The sequence below is a fragment of the Amphiprion ocellaris genome, chromosome 2 (genome assembly GCF_022539595.1).
Source record: "Amphiprion ocellaris isolate individual 3 ecotype Okinawa chromosome 2, ASM2253959v1, whole genome shotgun sequence".
Taxonomy (NCBI): domain Eukaryota; kingdom Metazoa; phylum Chordata; class Actinopteri; family Pomacentridae; genus Amphiprion; species Amphiprion ocellaris.
This window is the reverse complement of record NC_072767.1, coordinates 10,080,983-10,104,969: the sequence shown is the minus strand read 5'-3', so window position 1 is coordinate 10,104,969 and position 23,987 is coordinate 10,080,983. Positions and strand designations below refer to the sequence as shown.

General features: G+C 41.4%; 1 protein-coding gene across 8 annotated transcripts in view; it reads right to left on the bottom strand.

The window, feature by feature from the left end:
* nfic (nuclear factor I/C) overlaps positions 1-23,987 on the bottom strand; it is a 99,621-nt gene that overhangs the window by 43,566 nt on the left and 32,068 nt on the right. For all 8 annotated transcript variants that reach the window (XM_055005144.1, XM_055005160.1, XM_055005149.1 and 5 more), the window contains exons 8-10: positions 16,780-16,901; positions 3,804-3,917; positions 3,536-3,693 (exon numbers count right to left, since the gene is read on the bottom strand). In XM_055005144.1, coding sequence (XP_054861119.1) covers positions 3,536-3,693; positions 3,804-3,917; positions 16,780-16,901 — 394 coding nt within the window. The remainder of the gene's footprint in view (positions 1-3,535; positions 3,694-3,803; positions 3,918-16,779; positions 16,902-23,987) is intronic.

Sequence of the window (23,987 nt, the reverse complement as noted above, 5' to 3'; positions counted from 1 at the left end):
TGGAAGAATGCCCTATGGACAGACAAGACAAAACTGGAACTTTTTGGCAAGGCACTTCAGCTCTGTGTTCACAGATGCAAAAATGAAGCATATCAAGAAAAGAACACTGTCCCTACTGTGAAACCCAAACCTACTGGCTTGTCATTTTAGTTTTTTTTCAAGAATATCTTTTCACTAATCTGTTTACTTTGTGTAAAGCACCAGTTCCACCAAAGCACCAAAACAGCCCTAAATCATAATACTATCACTACCATGCTTGACAGCAGGTAAGGTGTTCTTGGTTTTAAAGGTCTTACCTTTTCTCCTCCAAATATATTCCTGGTCATTGTGGCCAGATAGCCTAATTTTTTGTTTCAACTGACCACAGAAATTTCTTCATGAAGGTCTTTTCTTTGATCATGTGATCAGTACCAAACTCAGCTCAAGCCTTAAGTTGGTGCTTCTGAAGCAAGGGCTTCCTTCTTGCACTGCAGCCTCTCAGTCCATGGCCATGTAAAACACTGTGGATCCTGACACCTGTGTACAAGCAGCTTGTAATTCATTGGAGACCTGCTTTTTGGTGATTCTAGGTTGTCTCTAGACCAGGGGTGGGCAAACTTTTTGGCTCAGGAGCCACATTGAGTTTTGAAATTCGACAGACGGGCCAGGCCAGCATCAGATGAATGGAGATTGTGGAAACTAATATGAATTACATGTTAAAGACATTACTGACAAAGTAAAGAATACCCACATTCAGTTTCAGTGGGAACAGTGTTGTTGGTCACCCTTTTTTTTCCAGTGCATCAAAGTCTGGTGCCAATCTGGTTGTGGCAATTTTCAGGATAGATCTGAGGTGTTCATCAGTTAACTGGGATCTGTGGTGTGCTTTGTTGATGCTCATCACGCTAAACGTCTGCTCACACACGTAGGTAGATCTGAACAACACCAGCATCCTCTGTGCCATCTTCTGAATGTTTGGAAACTTGGCTTCACTTAGTGAAGCGTAAAAGTCATTCAGTTAAAGGGAGCTGAACTTCTCCTTTAAGACGGAGTCACTTTGAAGATCGATCAGTTCCAACTGCAACTCCTGAGGTGCTGTTTCCCAGTCTTGTGACAAGGGACATGACACCAGCTGAAGTTACTTGTCAATTTTTTCAAAATAAGAGAACCGACGGCAGTATTCTCCGTGTAGGTCGTCTAGTGATTCCCTATATTTCTTCACATGTCAAGAGGCCTCTGCCAGCGTCGCCAGTGTAGGGAAATGAGCGAAGCATTTTTTTGACATTTGTCTTGAGAATAAAGTCAGTTTGGCTTTGCAGGCTGTCACATTTGTGTACATTTCGTGCACAAACTGATCTTTCCGTTGCAGCTTCACATTCAGCTCATTCATGTGCATCAGTATGTCCACAGCAAAAGCAAAATCACAGAGCCAACCTCTGTCGCGCAGCTCAGGAAAATCATCAGTTTTCCCGATTAATTCCAAAAATGAGCCAATCTCGCCTTTTAGCTCCCACACTTGCTGACATACTTTCCCCAAACTTAACCAGCAGACAAGAGAGTGATAAAGCAATTCCTGGTGATCAACATCAGTTTCTTCAAGAAACTTGATGAACTGACGATGCTAAAGCCCTCTCGCTCCTATAAAGTTAACGAGTTTTGCAACTGGCTTCACGACGTGATCAAGATGCAAAACAGACTTACAGAGCACTTCCTGATGGATTATGCAGTGTAGGAAAATCACATCCAGCTCAAGGCTTTCCTCCTTCACCTTATCCTAGATTCTTTTCAGCAGCCTGATGTTTTTTCCTGTCAAGTTTGGCGATCCATCCATGGTGACATTGGTGAGTTTACACCAAGGCAGCTTCAGCCTCTCAATGACCCCAGACACCCTGTCATACAAGTCCTCTCCTTGTGTTTTCCCCTTCATGGATTCCATGGTCAAAAATTCCTCCGTTGTCTCAAAATTTTCATTAATCCCTCTAACAAAAATTAAAAGTTGAGCAGTGTCTTTTATGTCATTACTTCTGTCCAGTGCTACTGAATATAACTTGAAGGACTCCGCTTTTTCGTTCAGTGAGCTGGCTAAGTCTTTGTTTATTCGTTCAACACGGCGAGTAACTGTCTTGCGTGATAAACAATTTTTTTCAAATTTGTATTTGCTCTCTGGACATGGGAGACCTGCTGTCTCTACCATGCATTCTTGCAAAAGCTCCCCTTCGTAGAAAGGCTTGCTGGCCTTTCCTATTTTGAATGCTACCAAATAACTTGCCTTCGTGCTTGACCCTTGAATCGTAGTTTGTTGAAAAAAGTATTTTGCTGAGTCTGTAAACTGACTGCCAACCTCTGAGCCGAAGCTGTCTGTTCTTGCACTGACTGGTTGCTGGCTGATGTTGTATTCTTTAAAAACCGCAACGGTTTCATTGCAAATAAGACATACAGCCTTTGAACGGTCTTCAGCGAAAAAATATTTAGTCCACTCCTTCTGAAACACTCAACAGTCACTGTCGACTTTTCTTTTCTTTGATTCACTCCTTGTTACAGCAGCTCAATGCAGTTGCAAAGTGGAAGAAGAAGAGAGAATAATAAATAATTCCTTGCATTCCAATAGGGTCTTCGCACCAGTCGGTGCTTGGACCCTAATAAACCAACAAAGGTCACTTGTGTCTGGAGTGCGCCATCTAGTGGGATCAACAGGAATGCCGGGTAATGCAGGAGAAGGCCAAATGAATGTGGTCTTTACTGTAATTTCGTCAATTCTAATATTGACCAAATTATTTCACGGGCTGGATTGAAAAGCCCAAAGGGCCGTATGTGGCCCGGGGGCCGTAGTTTGCCCATGACTGCTCTAGACCATCCTGATCAATTGTCTTTAAGCAGCAGATGATAGTCTGCGTTTTCTTCCTGACAGTGGCAGTGACACAACTGTGCCATGCACTTTGCAGCAATTGTTTGCACAGATGATTTTGGGATCTGTAGCTAATTTGAAATAGCTCCAAGTGACTTTCTTGACTTCAAGGAAATGATTTGCTTTTTCAGATCAGTACAAAGCTACTTAGGTTTCCCGTTATCATGTTTATGGCTAATTCTCATGAGTGTATCAAATAGCACAATTTAATTTGGGTCAGAGATGTCAGCAGCTGTAGTCAATCATAATCACTCACAAATATTTAAGAGATAAGAGAGAAAATTTCATTAACAGTTTTCTACATCACAAAAACATTATTTATGTTGCTGTATGTATATTTTTGGCACAGCAAATTTTTGAATTTTTCCAGAAGACCTACAATAAATACATGAAAGTACCAAAATGCACGATTGCATGAAGACTTGTGTTTCAATGACTCAATCACAGGAAATTGTTATCAAAGTCATTGGGTATTCAAGACTGCCACGATGTACATTACAATTACAATGATTTCAATTTAAAAGTGTATGTAAAACTTTGGTTCATAACTGTATATACATTTTGTGTAAAATAACACTAGCGGTTAGCAAGCTAGAATGGTAGTGGAGAGAGGGAACAGTATTTGGACCTTTGATGACTAGTGGCACTCACCGAGCTAGGGGCTTGATTAGCAGGGTCGCAGGCTAATGAGACCAGATCTTTTAGGGGGTCCTGGGCCAGGTGAGGAGGATAGCGGATTGCTCCATGGGGAAAGTAGGAGGAGGATGGGAAGTGAAGAGATGAAGAAGGATGGGGACCCCGAGACAGACCTTAGAAGAAAATGATGTCAAAAAGATATTTTGATCTTGCATTGTCCTAATAAATATAAATAATCTGTGCGTGCATGCATGGTGTGTGAGACACGGTGTGTGCTACTAACCACTGTGAACAGCGATGACTGGCCGGTGGTGTTGAGTAAAGGAGCCCATTCTTGGTGAATCTTCCTGGGCAGAGGGACTATCCAGCTCTGTTTTCTTTACCGGAGGAGACAGACCTAAATCACATATACAAAGGCGTATTTGTTTGTACAAGCATCAAATATGCAGGAACCCTTTGGTTTGTTAACTTCTTAGTTTACAGAGCAATTTAAGAGCAGCTGTAAAATATTTTTTTGCTTATCTCCTGTAGCGCCATAGAATTGTTTGCCACAGCTCACACAGCAGTCCCATCTCATGATAACCAAAATGCTTAAAGCTGGTCAGTAATGACTCCACACTACACAGGCAGGTGTGCTCTGCAGTGCATTGTGGTCCAGTGAGAAAAATCTGAACTTAGACACTGGAAATAAAGCGATAGATAAGAATGGAACCTGGTCTTAAATTTACATTAAAAAAAATTGTTACATAACCCCCAGATTCAAACAAAATTAGATAAAACTACTGTACCTACGGAAATTAAAATTTCATTTTAAAAAATGTTATACATTGCCTAGCCACAACATTAATGCCACCTGCATAACAGTGTGTACATTCTTCTCATGCTGCCAAAACCCCTTTGACTCATGGGGGAACGGATAGGGGACCTCTGGGGATGGCCTGTGGTATCTGGCACCAGGGCGCTGGCAGCAAATCCTTTGGGTCTTGTGGGTCAGGGAGTGGGACCTCCAAGGATCGGACTTGTTTCATCACATCTGGGAATTCTTGATCAGATTGGGATGAGGGAAGTATGGAAGGTGGGTTAATGCCCTAGACTTTTGTCAGGTTCCTTGAGCCATCCCTGAGCAGTTTTTGAGGTGTGGTAGTTTAGATGTCTGAGTGGGACTGCTTTCTTGCGAGACTCACCTGCACTCAAAAACATTCATGCCTTCACAGAACAGCATTCCACTGATTGTGTACCTTCCTCCATGCCCCAAGTAAAATGTTTTATTTACTGTGTGGTATTAATAAAAAGATGCATAATTGTCAGTAATAACACAGCTAAACTACAATTACTTTTATAACAATTGTGAATCTAGGGCAGTGAGTACACATTGCACATAGGTATAGTTATGTGGGAATGCATCAGAGTAACATTTCACCACTTTTTCGTCAATCGATGAAATATGATATTCACAGTTTTCATAGCCGTACAGCTAATTTAAAACTGCAAGCTCCTGTGAAATTTGCATTGGGTCCCATGTGATCACAATTCCATGGCAGTTCTCAATGCCACAGCACCCTGTTTTACTGGGAGATGCTGCTGTGATTGGGATGCACAGTTGCCAAGGGTGGATGTGCTTGGTCTGGAACAATGTTTGGCTGGGTTTTACGTACTAAAGTAACACCCACATGAATGCTAGGGTCCAAAATGTCCCAGAAGAACATTGCATTGTAACAAGATGATCAATGTTTTACATGTCACCTGTCAGTGGTTTTAATGTTGTTGCTCCTTAGTGTGTCTCTTTCATTCATCCAATTAAGATTGCATTCCCTCCAGTTTCAAGAGTTTCTTCAATAAACTGGGTATTCCCTACACTGAACAATATGTTGCAGAAGAACTACAGAAAGCATCACTGATTCAGTACTCAGTGCAGCAGGACTGTTTCAACAAAGTGGGAAATATCCAGAGCAAAACAGCTATCCTTATGAATTTGGCAAAAAAAAATAAAAATTAAAATAAAATTTTAAAAGTTGCCATCAGCTCGCTTCTTTCTTCACTTTCACTTCACCTGTCACTTCACTTCACCTTTTTAAAGTACATTTTGATTTTAATTTGCCACTTCCCTCTTGCAAAAAGGAAAAAATCCCTTAGCTTAGACCTCTTACCACCCCAGTCCCCCTGTACCTCCTAATGGACGTGCCTAGCCCTCCTATTTCTGTCCCTATTGTTCTTGCTACTCTTCAATCATTTGGGTATATATCTGTATACAAATTAAACTTCAACAAGAGTGATTTTTTTTTCTCTTAAAACAGCTATAATGAATTATCCTCAAAATGCCCAGTATAGCTTTATATTTATTGGTGTCTATGTTACACACAAAGTTAAAGGCCTTTACAAAGCTATCTGTGCACCCTTATTGACCTAAATCCAAGAACACTGTGAAAACTGGTGTGTGCTTAGTCTATTTTTGGTTGAAGAAATTAAATTTGTTAAATATAATATTGTTCCACAGTTCTCCTAATTGTTGCAATGCAAACAACTTATCTTCCCCCAAACCTTCTTAGATTAAGTTAATTGCCTAAACTCAGAGTTTATTTGGAATGAGAAGGTTCCGTTGCCGTGCAGACATTACTTGCAAAGACCTGGAACACTTGAATTGACATTCTTACCAAATTTCACATTTTATTATTGGACTGCCAATATCAGTATTTTTAAAAACTGTCTTCAATATATAATAATAATTTCTCCCCAGACCTAGTTGGTTATAGTCAAACACTTCCAAATGGGTATCTATGAAGGCTTCATTACACTTTCTTTTTAATTCTTCCATTTCCCTCTGTATTAAGAATGTGATTGGTAAAATCTCTCTTAGGATCTGGGTTCAGTATAAGCCCTAATTTGATCTACAATCATTTTCTAACTACCCCCCACTAGCATTTAACCATATTCTCCACCTTTCTTAGCGGACAGCTTTCCCTAATGTTCCCCAGTTCCCCAATGTAGGTGAATCTTGGCATTTATAGTTGTGCACTGACAATGGTTTTTAATCTTTTCAGCAAATCTTGGTTTCCACTTCCCATGTAACATTTTTTCCGATATTTGCAGCTGTGTAGCTTTGCCCATAACCCCTTTAGATGGTTTGTGACATTATTTCCAAATTTGAATGGCTCAATTTCCCATTTCTGCAATCAAGGCAATCTTCTTTATACATGATAACTAAACTTTAGGAAAATCATTTACATTTTAGAATTTGAACACAAATCTTCTATTTATGAAAGGCATGGTCTGTGTACCTGTAGCTGTTAACTGTACTGTAGCTGTTAATGATGTTGTGTTGCTATCTACACCTGCATTGTCTAGCATGCACATGACTGTGAACCCCAGTCCCTATGTTTAATCAACTTATTATTCCTTAATTACAACAGGGTTTTAATTCTTGAATTTCTGTGTTTTATGAAGAGGACAAAGGCAATCATTAGTGTACTGCAACTGAACTGCAAGCCGTTTCTGCAAAATGAGACACTTTGCTTAATTCTGTAGTCATTTCATAGATGGTATAATTCCTGAATCTCTTTGAGATTGAGTGTGAGTTAATATTTGTATTGCATCTGCGTTTGCACTGGCACATGGGTTGACGTTGGATATGATTCACCAAAGAGATACTATGGATACGATTCACTGAAAAAACAGAATAAACATTTTAGAATTGTTGAAGCTACTGCGTCCTCATGCTTGTTTTAAAATGTTTCTAATGTTTATCAGGCTCTGGTTTCAGTTTGGGAATTAGTGACAGCTGACAGAGAAGCAAATTACAATCCTGCCTTGGCTGATCAGGGATACTAATTAGTGCTGTCAAATGATTATAAGTTTTAATCAGATTAATCACAGGGTTGCTGTGGATTAATTTCAATTAATTACGTTTAAATATCATTCCTTTTTAATCTATATTAATCGCATTTCATTTTGCATGAGCAAACAGATTGAAGAAAGAAGGGAATATATCTGCACTTAACATGTCTATTAAACACCTGTGCTTCGGTGAAAAGAAAACTCCTTCCTGCAAAGTGTGCATACATGCTGTATAGCGCAGGGGTATTCAACTAAAATTCAAAGAGGTCCTGTCAGAGAAAATGTATTAAAGCAAAGGTCCAGAAAATCTTAATGTCTAACTTGAATTAGTGTGATATATGTTGATGTAACCTTGTAGTTTTATTGGTTTCTGCATGTAATCAATAACTGACCATCAAATCAAACAAATTCAGTATGGTTCAAAAACATTTTTGACAACATTCATTAATAAATAACTTTTGATATAACTGTACATGTGAAAATAAAGTGAAAATAATGACTGAACATCCTGAACCAACTTATATACATCCTATATACAACAATACCTACACACATGGACAAAATTGTTGGTACCCCTCGGTTAATGAAAGAAAAACCCACAATGGTCACAGAAATAATTTGAATCTGACAAAAGTAATAATAAATAAAAATTCTATGAAAATTAACCAATGAAAATCAGACATTGCTTTTGAACCGTGGTTCAACAGAATTTAAAAAAACTCATGAAACTCATGAAACATGCCTGGACAAAAATGATGGTACCCTTAACGTAATATTTTGTTGCACAACCTTTTGAGGCAATCACTGCAATCAAACCATTTCTGTAACTGTCAATGAGAATTCTGCACCTCTCAGCAGGTATTTTGGCCCACTCCTCATGAGCAGACTGTTCCAGTTGTCTCAGGTTTGAAGAGTGCCTTCTCCAGACGGCATGTTTCAGCTCCTTCCACAGATGTTCAATAGGATTTAGATCAGGGCTCATAGAAGGCCACTTCAGAATAGTCCACTGTTTTCCTCTCAGCCATTATTGGGTGTTTTTAGCTGTGTGCTTTGGGTCATTATCCTGTTGCAAGACCCATTACCTGTGACTGAGATCAAGCTTTCTGACACTGGGCAGCACATTTCTCTCTAGAATACCTTAATAGTCATGAGATTTCATTGTATCTTGCACAGATTCAAGACACCGTGTGCCAGACGCCAGAAGCTTTGTGGCTTGTCAACATGTAGTTTGGCAAATTCCAGTCTGGCTTTTTTATGATTTCTTTTCAACAATGTTGTCCTCCTTGGTCGTCTCCCATGAAGTCCACTTCGGCTCAAACAACGACGGATGGTGCGATCTGACACTGATGTACCTTTTTTTGCATTAAAGTTTTTATTAACTTTTCAATGTATTACAAATGAAAAATAATGGTAGAAAAACGAAACAAAACAAAAGTAAGGAATACTGGGATACATTGCACAGGCCAGACAGACAATAACAAACATAGGATAAAAGATACATAAACAGACAGGGCATCCAATCAGAGAAAACGAGACACAAACAAAAACTGACTGAAATAATACAATGTTATTGTGATATAGTTATACAAGAGATCCTGATGCTGTTGGGGTCTGCACCGTGTTGGTCCGTTTTTATGTGAGCCCAAAAACAGTCCCAGGGAGTGGTCCTATCTTCTGTATTGTCCTTTAATCTATGCAGCATAGATTCATAAGATGCTGTCTCTATCATTACATCTACCCAGTCTTTCAGACATGGGCTTATGCCCACTTTCCAAAGTCTTAAAATAATTCTAGATGCAGTGATCAAACCAACCATAATGACAGAAAAAGCACTCTTTGAGGCATTCTGTACTTGAGTTTTATCACCCAGAAGACAAAGATCTGGGCTCAGAGGGATTGTTGAACCAAACCAGCTACTCAGAACTTGGACAACGTTACTCCAGAAAGGTGCCACCAGAGAACACTCCCAGATACAGTGAAGGAAATTTCCAACCTCTGTTTTGCATTTCCAGCAAAGGTTGTCCTTCAACAGTTTCATTCTATACAGTCTCGATGGGGTATGGTAGTACCTGTGCAAGATCTTATATTGTATGAACTTTCCTCGAGTCTCCTTTATATATTTTCCACAATCTGACAAAATTTTTAGCCATTTGTCCTGTGAGAATTCTTGTCTTAAATCTTGTTGCCATATTAGTTTCACATTAGATGACTCACCGCTTATAGAACTCCCAATCAGTTTATAAAATTGGGAGGCTGTGTGGCACCCATGCAGCATGACAAGATAGTCCAAAATGCAGTTTTCTACAATTCCCCCAACTTACATTTAGAGGTTATACAGCTTTTTATTTGTAGGTATTTCCAAAGATTATCCCTACCCTCCAATTTAAAATTTTTAATCAAGTCTGAGAATGGTATAAACACTCCATCTTTATACAAGTCTCCTATCATAAGGATGCCACCTGAGTGCCACCGCCTCCAGTACACAGGTGCTTTCCCAATACAAATACTGGGATTGTTCCATAAGGATGTATAGGGCTGTACATGTTGTGGTATTTTCAGGATACGGTGTGCGTCCATCCAAACTTCTCTGGAGTGATTAAGAATTGGATTTGTTGAATCGACTTTCTGAGTTATTTTTTCTTTCGGAGTAAACGGTAAAGATAATTCAGTCCCAATAATCAACCAATCCACCACTTTTCCATCCTGTTCCCAATATTTAGCTATTTTGGCCATTTCAAGTGACAAACAATATAATCTTGGGTCCTGTAGTCCCATACCCCCTTTCTCTCTTGGAGCACATAGTTTACTTAGCTTAATTCTGGCTTTCTTACCTCCCCATAAGAACTGTTTAATGAAGCCTTCACATCTTCTAAAAATAACAGGAGGTATGGTGATTGGTAGCATCATAGCCACATAGTTAATTTGGGGGGCTATTATCATTTTTATAATGTAAACCTTTCCCCAAAGTGTAAGTTTTAACCTCTCCCATTTTTCTAAACTTGTCTGGATTTTTTGTAACACTGGGTTAAAGTTCAGTGAGGGCAGCTCTCCTAAATCCTGGCTCAATCTAATCCCTAGATATTTCATACCCTTGGGGATCCACTGAAAATTAAATTTTTGGACCATATATGAGTAACACAGGGCAGATATTGGCATAGCCTCAGATTTGTCCCAGTTTATACAATAACCTGAGAGATCGGAATATGACTTAATAGTGTCCATCAAATGGGGTAGAGAGTTAAGTGGATCTGTTACCACTGCTAAAATATCATCCGCATAAAGCAGTAATTTATGTTCCTGACCACTGCACACAACCCCCTTAATGCCGCCATTTGTCCTGATACTGATAGCTAACGTCTCCAAAAAAATAACGAATAACAGCGGGCTGAGAGAGCAACCCTGACGGGTCCCTCTAGAGAGGTGAAAGAATGGTGAGATAAACCTGTTAGTTATCACAGCAGCTTTAGGCTCCTTGTACAAAATCTTAACCCACTTAGAGAAATGTGGACCAAACCCAAAGTGTGGCAGGGTGGTGAAGAGGAAGTTCCACTCAACCCTGTCAAAGGCCTTCTCAGCATCTAAGGAAATAGCCACTATCGGTACTTCTTTAAACTGGCTAAGCCACATTAGGTGCAGGAGTTTTCTTACGTTATCTGAGGATGATCTGTTTTTCACGAAGCCCACCCGAATAGGGTGTATGATGCTTGGCAAGAATTGTTGGAGACATAATGCAAGTATCTTTGTTAATATTTTACAGTCCAGATTAAGCAGACTGAAAGGTCGATAATTGGATGGATTTGTTGTGTCTTTATCCTTTTTAGGAATTAGGGATATCAATGCTTCATTAAAAGTAGGTGGTATCTGGCCAAGCTCAAAGGCTTCCTGATATACCTTCTGCAGTAATGGAGCAAGGCTGTCTATATACTCTTTGTAATACTCGGCAGGAAGTCAATCGTAGCCAGGAGATTTCCCAGTTTTCATTAATGAGACAGCCTTTCTTATTTCACTCTCAGTTATCCGGGACTCCAACCTCTTCACCTGTTCAGGGAGTAACTTAGGCATATCAATTTTAGAGAAGAACAAGTCTTGCTCTTTCTGCTTTTCTTTACATGGTATTGTTGATGTGTAAAGTTTTTCATAAAACTTTTGAAACGCCTTATTGATATCCTTGCCTGCAGTTATCACTTGCTTTATAGCTGAAATTGTATTTGAAAAGTCTTTTTCTTTCACCTGTCAAGCTAATAGTTTCCCTGTTTTCTCTCCTCCCTCATAAAAGTCTGTTTTTAATCTAAACAAGGCATAAGCCACTTTATTATTGTATATTTCGTGTAGTTTAAATTTAAGTGTGCAAAGTTCCTGATACTGAGAATCTGAATAATTTTCAGAGAGTTTATTTTCTTTTAACTTAATTTCACTCTCCAATTCACTAATTTTTTGCAGATTCTCTCGTTTCTTCTTGGAGGCATAAGCTATAAATTTTCCCCTAACATAAGCTTTAGAAGCCTCCCAGACGGTTTTGATTTCCTTAGTGCTGCCTATATTTATTTCAAAAAATGATTTTAAATCCTCCCCAATTAAAGTTTTAAACAACTTATCCTGTAAAAGAGCTGTATTCATCCTCCATCTGTACCCTTTACCCAGTTCAGTTTCCATCTTCAAACATAGTTCTACAGCTGCATGATCAGTTAGTGCAATACTTTTAATATCGCAGCTAGTTACATTAGTTATCAGAGGACTTGCAATCAAGAATAGGTCTATTCTAGAGTGAGATTTGTGACAGTGGGAGTAAAAAGTGTATTCCTGTTTATTGGGATTAGTAAGCCTCCATATGTCTGTGAGATTCAACTCATCTTTTAACATCTGAATTGCCTCTCGGTCCTTAGACCTTGGAGTCCCTCTAAGCCTGCTCCTGTCCAGAATGGGATCTAAAACCTCGTTATAATCTCCTCCTAGTATAATATGACCATCCATACCTCCCAAAATCTTGTTGACTTCATGAAAAAAGTGCGGGTCCTCATTTATTGGGTGTATAAATGTTACACAATACCACTTTCACGCCCTCTATTAGTGCCTGTATAAATATGATCCTTCCTGCTGTATCTTTTACTTCTTTAAGAAGAACAAAGTGTATATTCTTTCTAATCAGGATAATTACTCCATTACGTGCACTTGACAGTGAACTATCGAAAATATGACTTACTAAGGCCACCCTTGAATCTAGACTCCTCACCTTCATTTAAGTGGGTCTCCTGTATAAAGATTATGTCTGCCTGGTTGGTTCTTAAATATGGCAGTATCTTACGTCTCTTATTTGGATTTCCACAACCATTAATATTCCAAGTCACACATTTAAGATATTTCCCTGTCATATTATGTCCCACTGTCTCTTTACATGCCTGTCCATTACACTAAAAGAACTAAGGATCTGTAACTTAATGCCCATGAGTGCAATGTTCCCTCTCAAAATGTTGATACTCCATGTGGAAAAAGAACGTTTCCAACTCAGAACACACACAGAAAGTGAACCAAAACTGCTGCATAACATTGGCAGCCTTAAGCGTGAGAAGAAAAAGAGAGAGAGAGAAAGAGAGGGAGAGAGAGAGAGAGAGAGAGAGAGAGAAAGCTTATCCGGTCCGTAGGTTAACGAGGACGTTCTCCTCCTGATGGCAAGTCAGTCCACTCCATCACCGCTCCAATAGTCTTTGCAGCATCACTGAGGCTCTTCCATAGAAACATCAGGTCGGCTCTACTATCACTCTGCATCTACGCACTCCTCCCGGCAACCTTCTCTGATGAACATTTCCGCGGCCACCGCTGTGCTGAAACTTTTACCTTTCCCCTTCTGTGTGAATTGTAAAGTTGCTGGATATGCCAGGGTGTACCTCACATCGAGCTCCTGAAGTTTACGCTTCACAGCAGTGAAAGCCTTCTTCCTCTCTGCTAGCTCTCATCATGTCAGGAAACAGAGAGTTGGCATCCTTCCCACTCAAATCCGCGTTTCTCCTTCGCTGCAGCGACCACTTTATCTCTCGCAGACTGTCTCAGGAATCGAATAATTACCGGTCTCGCTGGGCAGCCGGGGTCCAGCACTTGTGCTGGTACACAGTGCGTCCTTTCGATTTCAAACTCTGTGCCCTCACAGACTCCGAGCCCTTCGACCAGAACCTTCTGAACACAGCTCGGCAAAGTGCCGTTGTTCCCGAACACTTCTTTTAAACCAATCAGCCTCACATTATTTCATTTGATGTGATTTTTGAGGGCTTGGATACGATCCTGTATCACTTTCACCCCTCTGTCTCTCCCACCTTCAGCAGTGTGCAGCTGCTCTGCCGTCTCCTCCAGACGGGTGACGCGAGCCTCGGTTTCCTCAGTTCTTACTTGCATTGCCATTACCGTTGTTTTCAGCTCAGTTGTGGTAGCTTTTATAGTGGAAATGTCGGTCGCCATTGTAGAGTCGAGTTAACTTTGGTTATCTCTGCGAGTAAACTTTCCCAGCGGGGAGGTATGTCCCCACCGCCGGACTCTTCGTAGACAGGGCTAGCCCGAGTAGCCATTAAGCTAGCGCTTTTGGCGTTTTTCTTTGTCGACATTCGGAGTGCGAGAAATTACTCAATTCTTCAGTATTAAATAACACCAACCTTTTACCGGTTTAAATACTGTTGACACTACATTAACTATGAACCACTTGATAAGAATATGCTGTAGAAAGGCACTTCTCGGAGCGGAGAGTTGTTAACCAGCTGCCATCTTGTTGCCGTCCCCACGTGACTCCTGACACAGATGTACCTTGACCTTGGAGTTCACCTTTAATGTCTTTAGAGGTTGTTCTGGGCTCTTTTGTTACCATTCGTATTATCCGTCTGTTCCATTTATCATCAATTTTCCTCCTGCGGCCACATCCAGGGTGGTTGGCTACAGTCCCATGGATCTTAAATTTCTGAATAATATGTGCAACTGTAGTCACAGGAACATCAAGCTGCTTGGAGATGGTCTTATAGCCTTTACCTTTAACATGCTTATCTATAATTTTCTTTCTCATCTCCTGAGACAACTCTCTCCTTCGCTTCCTCTGGTCCATGTTTCGTGTGGTACACACCATGTCACCAAACAGCACAGTGACTACTGTAACCCTATAAATATGCCGACTGACTAATTACAAGTTTGTAGACACCTGTGATGCTAATTAGGGGACACACCTTGATTGAACATGTGCCAATGGTCACATTATTTTCAGTCTTTTCTAGGGGTACCATCATTTTTGTCCAAGCCTCTTTCATGAGTTTATTTTTTAAAATAATTCTGTTGAACCACGGTTCAAAAGCAATGTCTGATTTTCATTGGTTAATTTTCACAGAATTTTTTTTTATTATTACTTTTGTCAGATACAAATTATTTCTGTGACCATTGTGTGTTTTTCTTTCATTAACTGAGGGGTACAAACAATTTTGTCCATGTGTGTAAATCTCAAAAAATTTAAACAGTTGAACACTTACATTTTTTTCTCTTATATCACTCCCCTTTTGTCCCTGCTGCTTAATGGGAGAACTGAGCTGTCAGTATTTTGAATCGTGGTCTGAACGGTGTCAGGGTCATTCTCAAACACATTTGGAGCTCATTGGTGAGTCTGGAACCATATTTAGTTTGGATTATATTCATAGTTGAGAAGCTGGCTTACAGCTGTATGTTGATCCAAACATAGTCTACATGTGCAGGGCGATTTTCCTCTCGGTGTCGATTCGTTTATTACACGGGAGTTATGTGACGATCAGCGTACGTTTGCCTGTGAATCTGTCTGTCCGTCTGCAACACTACTTAAAAACCGACTAATGGATTTGAATGAAATGTTCAGGGAAGGTCAGAAATGACACAAGGACCACCTCATTAGATTTGGGCAGTGATGCAGCTTATAGTCTGCATCCACAAATTTGTTAAGGATTTTCTATTGCAACATATAGCGGCCAGCACGGCGTCGCCGTAACCATGACAAGTGAACGCTAGTGTCAGTTACCTGCATCAATTCACTCGGCTCGCTACATATTTCGGAAACGCAATTCGGTATCTGTACTACATAACGTACGCATGCACAACACATGCCTGTGCTCACGGCAAGGCAATTTTGTATTTCTTTAGTTCGTTTGTGGGTCGATCTATATTAAATGGCCAGATTATATGTTGCCGTGATTTCTGAATACACAAATTGAGGAATGAACAGTCTTGGCAGAGCACTGCACTCTCTGAGTGCTGTTCTTGTTTATCTTTTTGTCCGTCCTCCTCTCGTCTGTCCCTCACCTGTTTTCTGAACTCAGCTGCAATGTTTAGTGGCTGGAATGCAGAGACCAATTCATTGCCTGAGTAGTGTCACGTGGGATGGCTGAACTCATACCTAATTGGTCTGTGTGTTTCCTCAGCTGATAAACTAATGCCGTAAACACTGAAAAGCTGCGCCGGTAAAATAGAAGCAACCCATCAAATTTACAATACCCGAAATGCATTGCCAGAGTCAGTTATTTTGAGCCATTCTGTGCTGCAGATGCGTTAATTGCGTTAAAATTTTTAATCTGATTAATTATGGTGCTAGATTAATCCGCGTTAACGCACTAATTTTGACAGCCCTACTATTAATTATTATTCTTTAATACCCATTTTTGATGTAGAAGAATTTCTATATATGCTAGTAAATAAATTACTAGAATTAGTGTGCCATAAATCCAAGCTTGCAAGGCAATGTTAGTGTTTTTATGCCTATGTTAATTGTGAGAGGGATTTCTGTGCATCATGTTCTCTCTACCTGTAAAGCTTTATGGAGTCTGTGTTAGTATCATCATTGTTATAGCCGCTTTTGAAATTCATTTGCGTTGTGCTATCAGATGTTTATCTCAGGTAGCATGTAATTATAAAAACAAACAATACAATGCTATGTAATATATGTAGCATAAAAATTCACTTGATAAAGGTAGTTTCACTGGTTTCTAATAAGCTGTTTTTTTATGAATGAAAATAACTAGAAATAAGCTAATATGAAAATGAGATGACATTGTAAAAATGAAAGTAGATGGTTCAGTGTTTCCTCTAAGATTTTTTCCTGCAGCGGCGGCAGGCTCCCCTCTCCGCTCCGCTACCGTGCCCTCCAACCCCCCGCCCCGCACCGCACCGAACCGCCACCACACACATACAAAAAAGGAGTGGATACCAAGAGCACCACAGTTATCTGAAGTTTACCTTAGTACTCGCGAGTACCCGACACAGTGCAAGACTGCTGTGAAGGTGGAGACATGCAGCGGTGGTGTATTTGCGACGATTAAAAAAAAGAAAAAAAGAAATTTAAAGGAGCGGCGCTGGGATTTTAGCAGCGGCGGGCCGCCGCTGCAGAATGAATGTACAGGAAACCCTGTGGTTCATTAGTCATATTCTTGCTCTTGCTCGGTTACCTCCTTCCATGTCATCAGCCCAGTTTCTAGAGCTGCTGGCAGGAGATGAAGGTGAATGGTAATACTCCCCTCCTGGACTGTCAGCATCCTCCTCCATAGAGCCAGATTTATGACGCTTACTCCTATAGACACATAAAAAGAGAGAAATTTAGGATAATATGACATTTAGGAAACATATTCATGATTTCATGGCGCACTGTTTCAAGTGATGAAAGCTGTAAGCACATAAAAATGCTGGTCCCAACTTATAGTGCCAAAAAATAAAACTACCACATTAGGCCAGAAGAGCCTATTTCTATGCCAAAGACAACAGCTGATTTGGCTACAAGTCAGTGAGACCAGCGCTGGAAACTGAGAGACTAGCTGCATCAGTCATGTTTATAAACTGTGAAATGTTTCTGTACCAATTAAATTATGTAAAACAGAGGTGTGGCTTTGTACTTTGAAGCCATTTTTTCTTTATGAATCAGTGGGGATCAGTCTCTCCAACTCCACCACTGTTTAGCTGGCAGTTTCCCCTATCCCTCCTTTCCCTTTTCCCTTGCTGTGGGTGTGAGTGAGGTGTTTGTGTGTATGTGTGTGCGCCTGTCCAACAGAGCAATGAGCTGAGTGCTGACATCTGCACCAGGTAGTGGCTCATCTGTTGCCAATCATCACCCATGCTCCATAAAACACCGACTCAGATCACCATTCCATGCTGGACTGTTGTACCAATTACAGCTGGTCAGCTCAGGCCAACTTATTTTGCTCAGTTTGTCTTCTGTTCCTGTTTAACCTCTGTTCTCCTCTGTCTAGTGCTCAAACCTGCTCCCCACCCGGTTTTCCCGCATCTCTAGTATTTCTGGGCTGTTTCTTCTGCCACAGTTTTCTGGCTTGGTTATTCCATCAGTTGTCCACCAGAGGTCACTAGTGGGGTTAAGCTGATATTTTATATTAACTAGTTTCCGCTATAATTCCTTGTTTAGTTCCGCTACGTAGTTGCTTTTCAAACCCCTTTCCTCCTTGTTAATTATTCTTCCTTTCAGTGAAGGAGGCCTATGAAAGACAAAAGCTTAGGTATGCAGAGTTAGCAACAAAAAGAACAGGAGGTTGGAAACTTAAGATTTGTCCAGTAGAAGTAGGATGTGGAGGGTTTGTAGTACAATCAGCTATTCCATTACTGGGACAATTGGGAGTGTGTGGAAGGCATTTATGAAAGATGGTAAAGGAAATGTCAGACAAAGCAGCTAAGACAAGTCAGTGGATATGGGCAAGGAAATAATGTCAACATATGGTTGGTAATATCAGTGTTGTCACTACCTGGAGCTTGCATGTATGAAGCCTGGATCCACTAAATATGTCAGTACTGTATGGGTTGTGTTGTTACATTGGGGTGTTCGGCTTTTGGATATGGTGGACAGTGGGAGATGGCATGGTGGGGGGGTGGAGTCGGGGGGGGGGCTCTGAGACATCAGAGCTAACTGTTAGGCCTCTAAGGGCGCTACCTAACTTAACAAAACATCATTAAAGGGAGGTGCATACTTAACCCCTTTAACTCCAGCGATATGTTGCCTTTTGCTGCCCACCTGACTTATCTATCTTGGGCTGCGGGTGACTTGAGGATCAATATGGTAGGCTACTACACTTACTAGTATAGCGCATAGTGGGGTGGGCTTCTCAAATGAGTGCTTATCCCTCCTGTCAAAGCACAAGTACCTTGTGTTTGTCTCAAATGTAAAAAAAATAAATTCATTAATTCATTAAAAAAACTGTTGTGTTCCATCTTAGCCTACTGTATTTGTGTGTGTAAACACCTACTAAATGTCATTCACACATTGCATTTTGAAAGGGAGAATGAGTAGTGGTGGTGGTGGCACTTGGGAGGGTCTTTCAGAACTCTGCAACTCTTACGAAGCCTTCACTGAAAAGAGTAAGGATTTATGCACTGGCAGTCTTCCAGAATTGCGTCAACAATTTCCTTTGTGCCATGAACAACTGCTTTGTATTTATATACCTTGATACATCCGTATCTTCTCTCCCACCCCTGAAGAACATGTTAAACATGTATGCCATGTTTACACCTTTCTGAAGAGGCTTTTCAAAAAACAAACTGTTTGTGAAGGCAGAGAAATGCAAATTTCATGTGACCACTGTTTCGTTCCTGGATTACATCATTCCTAAAGGGGAGGTGAGGATAAAGTGACTGTTGTCCAGGATATGCTCCAGCCTGAGACTTGCAACAGCTACAACGTTTCCTTAGCATTGCCGACCTTCTACCTCCACTGTAACAGTGACTACAGTAGAATCGGAACACCCGTGACAGCCCTAGCCTCTACCTCCAATTCCTTTCCATTGGACACCAGAAGTCAACAAGGCCTTCCAAGAATTGAAACTCTGCTTTGTTTCCACCCCCATCCTCGTTCTGTCTGATCAAATCTACAGTTCATTGTTGAAGTAGATGTCTCTGTCACAGAAGTTGGAGCAGTACTGTCAGAACCCATAAGCAGATAACATGTTCATCCCTGTGCCTTCTTCTCCCAGGGACTCTCCCCAGCTGAAAAAAACTACAACATTGGATTGAATTGCAGGCTGTAAAACTGGTACTGGAGGAGTGGAGACACTGGCTTGAGGGGGCTGATCATCCATTCATTATCTGGACAGACCTCAAGACTCTGTCCAACATTCAGACTGCCAAAGGACTAAACTCACGACAAGCTAGATGGGTCCTATTCTTCGGCCAGTTCAACTTCACCCTTTCTTACTGCCAGGGGAGGGTGAGGGGCTTCACATTATGGGAGCCAGGGTCGCAAGTAAGGGTGAAGTTGAATCAGCTGAAAAATGGGCTGATTCAACTTCACCCTTACTTAGATCACTGGTTCCCGTAACATGACGCCCAACACCCTCCCCAGACAGTTTTCCATGGAGGATACCCATAATGAGCCAGAGACCATCCTGTATGCTACCTGTGTTGTTGCCTGAGTCACCTGGGAAATTGAGTCCCTGGTCCACCAAGTTCAGTCCTTCCATTCTCATCCAGGTAATGGCCCGCTTAATAAACTGTTTGTTCCTAATTCTGCCCATTTCCAGGTCTTACAATGGGCTCACTCTACTCGACTCGCCTGCTGCCCTGGAACCTCTTGGACCTCGGACGTCCTTCAACAGCACTTCTGGTAGGCCTTTATGGAAAAGGACACTAGCAGTTTGTTGTCGCCTGCTACTTCTGCATCAGAAATAAAATCTTTCATCTATCCAGCTCCGGACCTCTGCACTTCTTCCCATTCCCAAGCAACCATTGGTCCCATATAGCTCCGGACTTTGTCACCGTCTTGCCATCCTCCAGTGGTAATACAACCATTCTAACTGTTGTGGATTGTTTCTCTAAGTCAGTCATTTCATTGCTCCCCCTAAGCTCTCTTCTGTTAAAGAGACTGCAGATATCATGATCTTTCAAGTATTCTGTTTGCATTGCACCCCCTCTGATAATGTCTCCAACACGTGGCCACAGTTCACCTCTCAAGTTTGGAAAGCCTTTTGTTTTACCCCACGAGCTAAATCTCTGTTTATCATTCCCAGTCAAATGTCCAGATGGAATGGATTAGACAGGAGATGGAGACCCACCTGTGATGTATCACATCAGAGAATCCCAGCATTTCCCGGGGTACCAGCCTCCGTTGTTCCACACACAGGAGCAAGAGGTCACCATTACGATCATCTAAACCTTTTTCGCTGTGAAAGGACGTGGAAGCAGGCCCACACCTCTCCTCTGGTCCTCTCTCAAGATACAGGACCAGGCTAACCATCATCGCTCCCCAGCTCCAATGTACAACCTTGGAAAAAAGGTATGGAGGGAGACACAGAGGAGTCAAACTACGTCTGAGGAGAACGTAGCTCAACCTGATTCCCCTGCCCTCTGTTATTCTGGGAAACGTTCAGTCCCCGAGGAACAAGCTGGACGAACTCCAGGGAAACGTCAGGTTCCAGAAGAACTTAAGGGACTGCTGTACAAGAGCCTTTACTGAGACGTGGCTGACAGGGCAGGACCAGAACTCCAACCTATCAGTCGACGGATTTGGAGCTCCATTTCATTTGGACTGGGATGCAGAGGTAACGGGGAAAGCCCAAGGAGGTGGAGTATGTTCATAGGTGAACAAACATTACTGTACTGCTTTGTCAGAGAGCGTATCTGCACACCATACATTGAATTTTTATCCATGTCACTGCACCCATTTTACGTCCCCTGCGAGTTTCCCCAACTTTGTATCATCACAGTCTACATTCATCCGAAGGTTCGCTCCACCTCTGCCTGCAGCACCATCGCAGAGGCAGTGCAGAGGCTGTAGTCACTCTCCCCCAATACCCCAAATTTTATAATGGGTGATTTTAACTACGTCTCTCTTAAAAAAAACTCTGAAAAACTTTTACCAATATGTATCATGTTCTACCAGACAGGAAAAAGTACATGACCATTGTTATGGATCAGTGAAAAATGCTTATACAGTCATGGAAAAAATTATTAGACCACCCTTGGTTTCTTCAATTTCTTGTTGATTTCAGTGCCTGGTACCACTAAGGTATATTACCTGAAGAATACAATGAACACAACAAAAAATGCAACTGATTACATAATACTTTATGTCCTATTTGACATGCTTGAGCTTAATTGTATTCCCAGGGTATATGGAAATGGCCATTTCATGTCATAAACAGCACTGCACAAGCAAAGGCCTAGAGTGGTTTCCTGTTTACATTCAAGCCGTGGCACAACTCAGAAGTTGTCAGCTCTCACATAATGCCTAAAAGAATTATGTAAAGCCACTAGGCAGCCATTGTGGCACTGCTGGAAATTGGCATGAATGAGAGACAACTTGCCAAAAAACTGAAGATCTCCAACACAGCCATTCATCACACTCAGAAAAAACAAGCCGAACATGGTACGACCAAATTGTTAGCTGGTCACAGCAGGAAATGTCTTTCTACTATCACGGTCGCTGCCTAGATCCCCTTCCTGTCCTCTTCTTTGCCCCCTATTCTCCTTCTTTTCCTCTCTCTATCTCCCTCCTTTTCTTTTCCTCACTTCTCCCTCCTTTTCTCCTCCTCGCTTCTCTCTTCTCCTCCTCTCCCTCATTTCTACCTGCTTCTGTCTCTTGTTCTCCCCCTCCTGGTATCTTCCCCCTCTCTGCTACACCGTTGGCCATGCTGGCAATCCCGGCAGATGGGCTACAGCTGCGGAGGGAGCCCAATCGGCTGCATTTAAAGCCTGGCTCGCCCCACCAGTCTCCGCCAGATCATTGTTTCAGCTTGCTGTCAGTGGTCAGACCTTGGTTGCATGTGTTGGATACATTCTTCTGGTATTTCCCAGTTTCTAAGATTCGTTTGTTCTGCCTTTAACTCTGCCGGATGCTCCACCCGGGTCTGTCTCGGCTTTGTAGTTCTGCCTCGGGAAGAGGCTCCGGACCCCCCGCCTGCTCAGTCCTGCCCAGCCACTAGCTGGAGCCCTGGACCCCACCGTAGAGGCCCAGTTTGTGCAACAGGAATGGGCTGCTGTGACAGCAGAACAACGTCAGAAGCTGGTGGAGAGCATACCAAGATGCATCGCTGCAGTCATCAAATACAGTGGTTATGCAATCAAGTCTCCTGTGTGTATCACATGACTAAAACAGACAGAAAACATGGAATGTCTAAAAGCACTGTTTTAGGTAGTACAATGCCAGAGCTATTGATGTAAGAACTTAAATTGTTTTGGTTATCAAGAAAATCATGGAAAATGTCTAGATATCAGCTCTGAAATTAAACTCTTATGAGCTATTTTTGTTGTCATCATTATATTTGTCCAAAAACATGTACCGTAATTTCCGGACTATTGAGCACACATGAATATAAGCCGCACCCACTAAATTTAAAAAGAAAAACATTTTTGTACATATATAAGCCGCACCTGTCTATAAGCCGCAGGTGTCCATGTTGTAGCATGAGATATTTACACAGAAAGATTTTTTTAACTTTTAAATAAATGCTTTTTTTCCGAACAGTGCCTGTAACACGGCAGTAAAACGCACTGAGTCAGTTCTTCACGCTGCCGACTCCAACGTCTTACCATCGATTCATTGATGCCAAGCTTAGTGCAGCAGCTCTATTTTCTTCTTCGACAGGCAGATCGATTACCTTTAACTAAGAAGCTGCATCATACTATGCTGCCCTTGTAGCGCATAGCTAGACAGCTAGCCAACATTCTCAAGTCTTTAAATAATCACACAGGGCTTGCTTTTTCTGTGCATTACTTCAGTTTGACTTGGAGCAATAGTGTAAAAAGACAAATAATCTCCAAGGCAGAAGTGTAGTGAAACATTAGCAACAAAGGTGAATTAGCTCTGTCCGTTGCGGCTGTCGGCTCCACATGAGAGACGCAGCTAACAGGAAAAACGAAGCACCTTCCAAGATAGGTCAGAGCACAGAGCGGTGAGAGCGCTCACTCACGCTGTCGTCATTTCTGACACCAAACTACAATGAAAGCACTCACTCTGATGCCGTTTTAAAAACCCAACTGAAAATCAACTTCTAACTTATACACTTAACTTTAAAGACAGCACATACACATTTCTTCGTGTGTTTTCCATGATGAGGGTGTGTGCATGAAGCCAAAATGACTGATCTGAAGAATTTAGTGTGAGTGCGTTTGATTTAATTCGAACTGTTTCATTGGTTCACTGTGACCTGTTCGGTAATTTCATTGGTCTGATCTGACGAGGCTAAACGTATTGACGGCATGAAGCTCGCCCATAAAAATCTATACATTAGCCGCATTGTTGTATAAGCTGCAGGGTTCAAAGCGTGAGAAGAAAGTAGCAGCTTATAGTCCGGAAATTACGGTACCTTTAGTTGTACCAGGCATTAAAATGAACAAGAAATTGAAGAAAACACGGGTTGTCAAATTATTTTTTCCATGACTGTAAATCCCTCCCTCTTTCTCCTTTGGGATCTGCTGACCATAACTGTGTGCACCTCCTGCCCATCTATAAGACTGTTTTAAAATGAGAGAAGATGAGGACCAAGGATATTGAGATGTGGTCAAAAGAATATGTGCTCTTCCTGCAGGAATGTTTTAATTGTACAGATAGGGACATTTTTATCCAGTCCTGAGGGGGTGATCTTGATGCTCTGGTGGATGTCACCAGTTCTTCTGCTGCTTTTTGCAGGGACATGATTATACCCTGTGCCGGTGTTAAAGTGTT